At 57.9% G+C, this 9,197-nt stretch overlaps 1 protein-coding gene across 1 annotated transcript; it reads left to right on the forward strand.

The window, feature by feature from the left end:
• LOC112877165 (NAC domain-containing protein 87-like) lies at positions 1–2,074 on the forward strand. The gene is made up of 3 exons (XM_025941381.1): positions 1–397; positions 524–801; positions 951–2,074. Exons 1-3 carry the CDS (start codon positions 199–201, stop codon positions 1,533–1,535), a joined length of 1,062 nt encoding a protein of 353 aa, XP_025797166.1. The 5' UTR covers positions 1–198; the 3' UTR covers positions 1,536–2,074.
• The last annotated feature ends 7,123 nt before the right edge of the window (positions 2,075–9,197 follow it).

Genomic DNA, 9,197 nt, shown 5'->3' on the forward strand with positions numbered 1-9,197 from the left:
GCCCCTCCGCTCCTCCAGTCCAGGCCCCTTGCCTCCTTCCTCAACCCACCTCTCTCTCTTTCACACACGCCTCTCCCTCCTCCTCTCTCTCTCTCTTTCTTTGTCTGTGAGGCAGCCATTTCCGCTTCCTCTCGTGGGGGGCTTGCAGCGGTAGGAGGGAGAAAGGGTGGCTGCTGCTGCTGTTTCGGTGCGGCGGAGATGTCTGAGGTGTCGGTGATAAACCAGGCGGAGGTGGAGGATGCCGGCCAGCTGGACCTGCCGCCGGGCTTCCGCTTCCACCCCACCGACGAGGAGATCATCACGCACTACCTCACCCACAAGGCCCTTGACCACCGCTTCACCTCCGGCGTCATCGGCGAGGTCGACCTCAACAAGTGCGAGCCATGGCACCTCCCAGGTTAGTACTACTATCTAGGCATCCTTTCACGGCCAAGCCCTCGCCTTTTTTCTTCCTTTCTCTTCCTGTACTGGTGCTTCCTGGGAACCATGGCCTAATTGAAAGTTTGCGTTTTGATTCCTGCAGGCAGGGCCAAGATGGGGGAGAAGGAGTGGTACTTCTTCTGCCACAAGGATCGCAAGTACCCGACGGGGACCCGGACCAACCGCGCCACGGAGACCGGCTACTGGAAGGCCACCGGCAAGGACAAGGAGATCTTCCGGGGCCGCGGCATCCTCGTCGGCATGAAGAAGACCCTCGTCTTCTACCGCGGCCGCGCCCCGCGCGGCGAGAAGACCGGCTGGGTCATGCACGAGTTCCGCCTCGAGGGCAAGCTGCCCCACCCGCTCCCGCGCTCCGCCAAGGTCCGGATCCGTCCCGTCGCGCACTCGCGCCTCTCTTCCTCTCCCTCGTTTAATTTCTTGTTCGAGCTTGGAAATTTGTTTCCCTTTTCGGCCGGTGGGCTGAAAAATCCCCTTCTTTTTCCTGACGCGGTTTTGTTTGTTGCGTGCAGGACGAGTGGGCCGTGTGCAAGGTGTTCAACAAGGAGCTCGCGGCGCGGGCGGAGCCAATGGCGGCGGCCGGCGCGGAGCTCGAGCGCATCGGCTCGTTGGGCTTTATCAGCGAGCTCCTCGACAACGCCGAGCTGCCGCCCCTCATGGACCCTTCCTTCGGCGGCGAGGTGGACGAGGTGGTCGACTTCAAGGGCGCGTCCACGTCCGCCCACCCCGCGGCGCCGGGCGCGAGCTACCTGCCGGTCAAGATGGAGCAGCAAGCGCCGCTGCAGTACCACAACCACCACCACCAGCAGCAGGCGCCGCCGATGTTCTACTCCAGCCAGTACTTCTCGCTGCCGGCGGTGAACTCCGGCGACCTGACCCCGGCGATCCGGAGGTACTGCAAGGCGGAGCAGGTGGCCTCCGGGCAGACGACGTCGGTGCTCAGCCCGTCCCGCGAGACCGGGCTCAGCACCGACCCCAACGCCGGCGGCGGCTGCGCGGAGATCTCGTCGGCGGCGACGCCGTCGTCGGCGTCGCACCAGTTCCTGCACGAGCTCGACGACCCGCTCCTGCACGTCGCCGACTTCTGGAAGTACTGAAGCCCGGACGGGCGATCGGGGGCCGGGGCCGCCCACCCGCCCCGATCACATGGTTTGGTTGATTAATTGCTTGATTTGATTGATTATCTTGGCCTCTCCTCGCCTGGGTTGGTGACAGTCCGCTGACGCGTCGCCGATCGTCACCGCCCCCGCCAAGCCCGGCCGCTCCTGACTTCAGGTCTGACTAGATTATTATCCGTCCAGACCGCCAGGGGATTAGGGCCTCCTTGTTAATTAATTCCCCCCATCCTAGGTTCCTTGTCTTGATGTATGTACATAGTACTACTCCTACTGCTCTGATTGTGTCATTAGGGAGGTAGCACCAATGATTGTTGATAGGATTAATGAATGGGTGTAGATTAGGGGGGGTGCTCCTGCAAGTGCAGTGCAGTGCAGGGTGGATTTACGAATTGATTAGTTAATTTGGGCGCTTGATGAGCCAGCTAGCGCTAGCTTTATACTATGTACATGTACCGCCATTAATTGCTGCTTGAGCTCGACATGCCATTATGTGAAAAATTGATGATTCAGTTAACCTCTCTGCTTGATCTCATTCCCACCGTGCTGTACTGCTACCGCTTTCCACTTGTTATTGTTCACTCATCATGGCATCGCACGGTTACGCCTTTACGAAAATCTAGAACCAACGACGCCATGGATGCGATGCGATGGGATGGGTCGGGCAATGGACGGATCATGGATCGTTCGTTCGTTCGTCCGATCCATGGGGCCCTCCGCCGTCATCGCACCCTACGCCAGCCAGCCATGGTGGGCATGGGCGCGCAGGGCGCTCCGCGCTCGCCCCCCTGTGGCATGTGGGAATCCAAATCCGGCCAATTATTTGGAGGCGACGTCGTCCTCATCGCGCCCAATCGGATCGGCGGCATGGCGAGCGCGAAGTGGCCTACCCGCCGGCTCCGGCCTTATCCCGTTCGGGAAAACGCCCAGCCAGCGGCGTGCCCCCGCCGCCGCCGTCTCCGCGCGCGCGCGGCGAAGGCCAACGCCCAACGGAACAGACGGGACGCGAAACAGAATCCGAACGTGCGCACCCGTCCCCAACCAACCCCCGACCCGGGCAGTAGCCCCACGGGAAAAAACTTGTTGCGGCGCACGCACGCCGACGACGGCGACAGGCCGGAACCGCGCGGGCGGCCGGCCACGGAACGGCTTGGCGGCTGGTGATCTGTTTCGGTGCGGCTTGCCGTTTTGCTTGCGCGCGCATCGCAGCACGAGGCACGCGAGATCGCTTGGTTTCCATTCGACGCGAGAGGCTCGTGCCGGGCGGCGCGGGTGGCGGAGACGAGGTCGGAGTCGGAGCGGGCGCCGGGATTTCCGGGCGGTGTGCGCGGCCTGGCCATTTCCACGCGCTGGCTTGGTGCGTCGAGACCCGGTGAGACCAGACCAGGCGGGGGCGGCAAGGGCGGGATGGAATGGAAGGATCGGCGAGATTCCCTCTGATAAAAGAAGGAGCGGAAATAATAATTGCGGCCGGGCGAGTTGGGGGGCCCGAATATTCTCTCCTCCCCCTCACACCAAGGCTACGAGCATTAGAAGAAGCTTTGTAGGCCGTAGGGGAAGGAAGGCAAGGCACCACCGGGCGTGACGCGAAAACAACTCCGGCGGCAGCTGCTCGTCACCTCATCCCACCTCCGCCGCCGTTGGGGGGGTTCAGAATTCCGATCGGATCGGATTGGCTCGACTGTCCACGTCGTTGCGTTGCGTCGTGTGACGTCACAACTTTAGGCTCCGCGTCCATTGGCGCCCGCATTATACTAGCGCTCGCCGTCCTTTCCCGCCCATAAAGATTAAAGAACGCCGTCGTGGACCCTGCTAAACAAAGATCGGTTGGCATTGCTCTCTCGCTCTCCCTGTTCGGCCCGGCGGGGGATCCGGGGTGCGCGCACGCTGCCCAGCGCGGTAGCTAGAGCTAAGCCTGCGTGCGTGCCGGAGGACTAATCAATCCTCCCGGGGGTTTAGGTTAATTAATCCGACGCCGAGGTCCAGATGCGGGTTGCTTTCAGCCTGGTGATTAGGGCGCGGATTCCCCAGCGTCTTATCCGGCGGTTGACGTCGTCCGCGGGCCACGGGGCTCGTCAGATAATCTTCTTTAAGCGCTTCCCCCTCCTTTTTTCCTTTTTTGCATCACCACCACCGGGCCGATTAGACGCGAGGGGGCCGTCGGGGGACGTGACCACTAACCACCCGGCACAGGCAGGGGAGTCTCCGGAGCTCGCGTCAGAATGAACTTAATCTTTTTGTTTCTCCCGTGCTCGCCCCCGACCTCGCTTTCGCCTGCTCCATACCGTCCGGGCACGGATCCGGGAGGCTAAACTTGGCCGGCGGTGACTGACTGATCGGTGGTCGTATATTCGCAGGGCATCAGGAGTTCAGGGTGGCCTCGTGGGATTTTGTATTAGGTCGTGGATCGCGGTCCGGCGCCGAAGTCCACCTGGTGAGTGGCGACCGGTGACCAAACTCCGAGCAAACGGCCCAGGATCCGCACAGGTTCGTGGTGTGCGCTCTCACAGGTCGCAGGCGCGAACACGAGCGCCGCATCCTCGCGCGGTGGATCAGCACGCGCGACGCAATAAGTCCCTGCTCTTGCTCTTGCTCCTGTTGCCCATCTCTGAGCTAGCTTGTACAGCGACGTACAGGGCAGCCAGCGAGGCGTGCACGGGGTGTCCACCAGACCTGAGTACCTGACCACCACCGGCGAGCACGCGTGCTCGCTGCCGTCTCTCCGTCGGCCGTGTCCGTTTCATCTCTCTGCTCTTCGACCTTCCGCCGCAGCCCTCGGGGGGCGACACGCGTGCGCCTTCTAGAGGAACGGGGCTGAACGCCGACGGTTACAAGTGGCCGGTACACTGGGACACCGCTGCGTTCCCGACAGCTGTGTGCGACCATCTATCTGTTTGCTCTCTGAGCAAGGGAGGGATTTACCAAATGAGCCCCTGTATTGCAAGACAATGGCTGATATACTATAGGCCGGGGATCCCAAATACCTTTTGGAAAGGGATCGGACGGTGCCCCTTTTTTTTCATAAAAGTTTGAAAATCCTCGTCGACAGCATTGTTAGCCCAACACGCTCTGTCACTGTCCAGTTGATTTGGGCTGCCGTAAGGTGTCATGTTGCTTTTACGGAGAATGATGCTAGCAGCATAGCTCTTGTAAAGGTGATTGGATTCAAATGGATCAGATAATATCTGCTCAAATCTGGTTTCCTTTTTGATAGCCAGAAGAAAACACAATTCGTTTCTTGAGATCCGGCCCACAACCGAATGTATCGCTTATATGTACACGAGGAATTTTGTGCAACATGGGTCAAAGATTAGTGATCCGTTGCATAGACAATAAGATATCTTAGTAAACCTGAAATGATGCATAAATGCAAAATAAATCTCATGGTTTATACTTCATAGCGCATTTATACAACCGTGTTATAGCAAAATCATACGATGACTCGATTACTTAGGTACTAATCAAACAGTTAACGCGGCTGTACAAATGTGAGGTGAAGCATCCCAAAGATTATTTGCAAGTTAAGATATAGCACGGCCATAGTTGAAAGGTGCCTTCGGTGTGACGAGACCGAGGGAGGTGCCCCCCTCTCTTCAACTCTTGTCTGGTTTTCGATACGATTTCGCTTATAATATATGCCAATAATACGACAACAAAACTCTTGCATAATACATATGTGTCTGTATGCGACCGAAGTGATCACTACGGAGACACATCTGAAACTTGGAGTCCTTTGAAGCATAGACATGATGTTATGAGGTCATTATAGTGCGACCAATGTGTGTCGCTAAGCTTCCAGATTCACCCCTATTCCACGCAATTGACAGAACTGCATGATTTTAAAACATTGAGGCATTTGGTACATTAAGCACTCGTGTTATTATATGTTTTTGACGATGCAATCTCTTATTGAGAATGAAGACAAATTCTATCAAAGAAGCGTGTGCCATGTCCATGCTCAGCGTTCCCCCGGCCGTGGCGTCCCGGTTGCCGCCCTCTTGCCCGCGACGTGTGACGCGCTTCGGGCTCGTGCGGGCGCGTGCCTCGGTTGACGTCGTTGCCGCCTTGGCCCACCGGTGGCCTCCGATTGGTCGCTCCAGCCTTGGTGTCCAAGAAAAAAAAAATCTGCAAGGCCACATCGCCATGACCCCACCACACTCATCCATCTAGCTCATCTCTCATGTTCTAGATGGAAACCTCGTGCACTTGTGCAGCATGTACCACGCCGTTTCCGCTACTGCAGACCATTGCAGATTTTCATTACTCCGTGGCCGCCAACAAATGGCCACACTGCACGCATCGATGATCGATCAGTTGTTGAAAAGGTGCCAGCCTGACGCCAAACTCCCTGTCTCCATGGACAGATCAGAGCGTCACGCACTTGCCACTTCGAGCTGCTACTCCGTGGCTTCAAATCGTCGCCAAACAGTCCGAAACTCCGCAACCAGCTCCGATCCGCAAGGCTTCGCCGCCGTGGCACGCACGCCGACGCCGGCGCATTGTTCACATGGCGCATTGGCTCCGAACCGAATCACCTTTTCTGACCTTCCGAGGCACAATTCCATTGGCCAGCCGTGGCGTTAAAGCGCGCGTGCAACCAAACGAAAAAAAAGAGAGAGGAGTGGACAAAACGAACCCGAACAACCACGTGGTCCGAGCCTCCGAGCCCGTACCATAACCCTATCCTAAAAAGTGGTCGCAGCACCGCCGGCTCAAGCTCCGGCGTCGTGTACCGGGCGGCAGCCATGTATGCTATTGCGATCGTACGAAGAAGTCTAGCGTGAGTGCCGGCCTTGTACTGTAGCGTGACGCGCCGGCGGGGTGCCGGGCCGGAGCAGATAAGGTTTGGTGACCGGAGGCTTCCAAAGTCCCAACCCAAACCTACCCTCCTCTCGCTCTACTAGCCAGATCGCCGCGCCCCACTTTTTTTCCCTGTGGTTGGTACGCCCCTGTCCCCGTCAGTTGCAAGTGAGCAGATCTTCAGTCAAGTGATTCACTTATTACTCGTGCTGCAGCCTGCACCATAAACATTAAACAGATGGGGGGCGAGGTCTTGGTATGCTGGTAGCTTTAGGTTCTCCGCTCGTGACATGCCCATCATCAACTTGTGCAACTGCACCGAGCGAAGCGTCATGACAGCGGTTGATGCTGTGTCCGTCCGCGAGCGTGTTGGGGCTAGTACTATCAGCTAACCTAGCTGCACCTGCAGCTACAAAATCTCAATCTTTCCGTCTACCTGCGTCTCAACTGCACGCTTGGAAAAAAACCGTACCAGCCAGCAGTCGTGATCGGTGCCAACTGCACGTTGTACGTGTGTCAACCTGTTCATGCTTCGTACGGCTCGCGGCCACAGTAGACCTCGGACAGACGGACACGTTTCGGCACCGCAGCCTCGCGACGAACATCTCGCGAGAGTTTGCTAGACCTGGAACGCCATAAATGTGCGCGAAAACGATCAGGGGGAGAAGCATTTGGCAACATCCGGAGGATGTTTGCCGCTTGGCCACTGCCACTGCGCCTGGGCGCGCCCCGTGATCTCGGCCCCGGCCGGTAACTGTAGCTGTGACATGTCGCGAGCAGCCAGTTTCGCCCTCTCGAGCTATTCCGGCGGCCGACTCCTCCCTTCGGATCGGAGCTGTCAGTCATGACGCAACGCCGGACCGGCTGTCCGGCTGTCTGTCCGGTCTTCTCTAACCCCTCGCTCGCGGGTTTGATCCCGTCTCGCCCTTTTTCTTCGTCTCGTCCAAGAAGCCCGGCGACCGGGCGTGTGGTGCGGCTGGTTGCGTCGCGGAGCTTGCCAGGTGTTGCTCCGTTGAGTGCGCCGCCTGGGAACCCCGACGGCGACGTCCCCGTCCGTCCTTGGCATCATCCTCTCTCGCTGGCCTCGTGGCCAACAGTAGCCCCGTCGAGCGGGATGGCGGCCATTAGAACACGTGTGTAATCGCGCGTCGGTCTGGGACTCTCGTGTTTCGAGAGTTTCGGAAGCAAGGGCTAAGATATTTTTTTCAAACGGGGGAAATCCGCGCGACGAGCTAAAAAGCGTGCGGGTTTGGGCGCGAGAAGATATTTTTTATGATATCCGGCGTGACATGCATGTTTCCGCTCCAGAAAGTTCGTTGTATTTTAAAATACATCAAGAGGGAAGAAGAGTGGGAGATTAACGTTCGATTAGTTTAAGCGCGTAGTAGTGCCGGCGATCGTGCATGGCTGTGGCCGCGGATAAAATTGAGGTGGTGTTCGTGGCATGCACTCAAACTCAAGAGCTGCTCATTTGCCGCGCCGTTGATGAGCGACGACGGCTTGTCTTTCTCTGCGCGCGATGGCTTCCCCGAAATGGGCCGGGCGCTCAGTCTGGTTTAATTTATCCTCGCGCGCGGTCAGCTTGGTTCCGTTGGTCGAGAGGACAATTCTCAGATGAGCACCTAAGGATAAAATCTAGCTAGCTGGAAGAAAGAAAGCTGGCACACTGCTCTTGACACGGTTCAAAGCCTGCTTCCAAGTACCAGCGCCGGAGCATGCATGTCGTCGTCAAGCGGTCTGAAGTGGAGAACGCAAAACGAACGGGCGGTTCTAGAGACGCCGACCCACCATCGTTCGTGTCGTGCAGGTGCAGTACGAGGCATGCATGGCGTTTGCGCGTCCCGGCACGGCGGCCGGTCACCGTAGGGCTTAGTGGTCGCAACGCGGAGGCAGGGGGCATGACGCGCCAGCTTGGGGGGCTCGTTCTGAAGCGGCGACGGCGACACGTGCCGCGCAACGCCGGCCTTGATGGAGAGGATGGAGACGGAGACGGGCATGCGTTCCGCCGTGTAGCCAGGGCCGCTGGGCTTCAACTGAACACCCGACCCCCCGCCACCATGCGGTTTGTCAAAAATGGAGGCACTGCCGATCTGCTGCTCATCACTTGATGAATCGCCCCGGTCGTGTATTCCACACGCCTATTTATTAGCGAGCGCGCTTTAGTTGATCGCCGCCGCCGCGTAATGTCTAGAGAAAACGAGAGCGTTTCTTAAGTTCGACGCTTCCATTTGGTTTGGTTTGGCCTGGCCTAATTCCTTTCCACTCGTCCGGTCGAATCAATCAGGTCTCGTACGTACAGGACGACGCGGGGGCGCGCGCACGCGGTTTGCCGTACGGATGATGGAAACGCGACGCGTTGTGCATGCTGACTGCGTAGCCACCGGCGTGGAGTTGACAACGACGAACCGGCCTTCCAGATCCGGACGTTGACAACGACGAACTTTTAATGGGGTTCGACCGTCCAGCCTAAATCGGCGGTGAATCGGAAGTCGCCCTCTTGGACATTGCCCGCTGCCATGCACGCAGCGGCTCCAAACTCCGCGTCAACAACGTGGATCTCCGGACATCCCTGCTAAACAAATATTTTTTGAAATCACACGTCACCCTGCTAAACATTTTTTTGAATTTAGGAACTTCTTTAGGATCATATCGCACGTGCACACGGTGACACGGACCAGGGCGACAAAATCAATCCGACCGTCATTCACAGGCCTAATGTAAAAAGGCCCCCACGACGCGTCCGAGGCCATTGCAGCCCATCTTCCCAGCCCATGTGAAAAGTCCTGCAGATCTGCACAATATGGGCTTCCAACAGGAGCACCATCTCTGGAGCCTTCCGGCCCA

This window comes from Panicum hallii, chromosome 9, assembly GCF_002211085.1.
Source record: "Panicum hallii strain FIL2 chromosome 9, PHallii_v3.1, whole genome shotgun sequence".
In the NCBI taxonomy this organism is placed as follows: domain Eukaryota; kingdom Viridiplantae; phylum Streptophyta; class Magnoliopsida; order Poales; family Poaceae; genus Panicum; species Panicum hallii.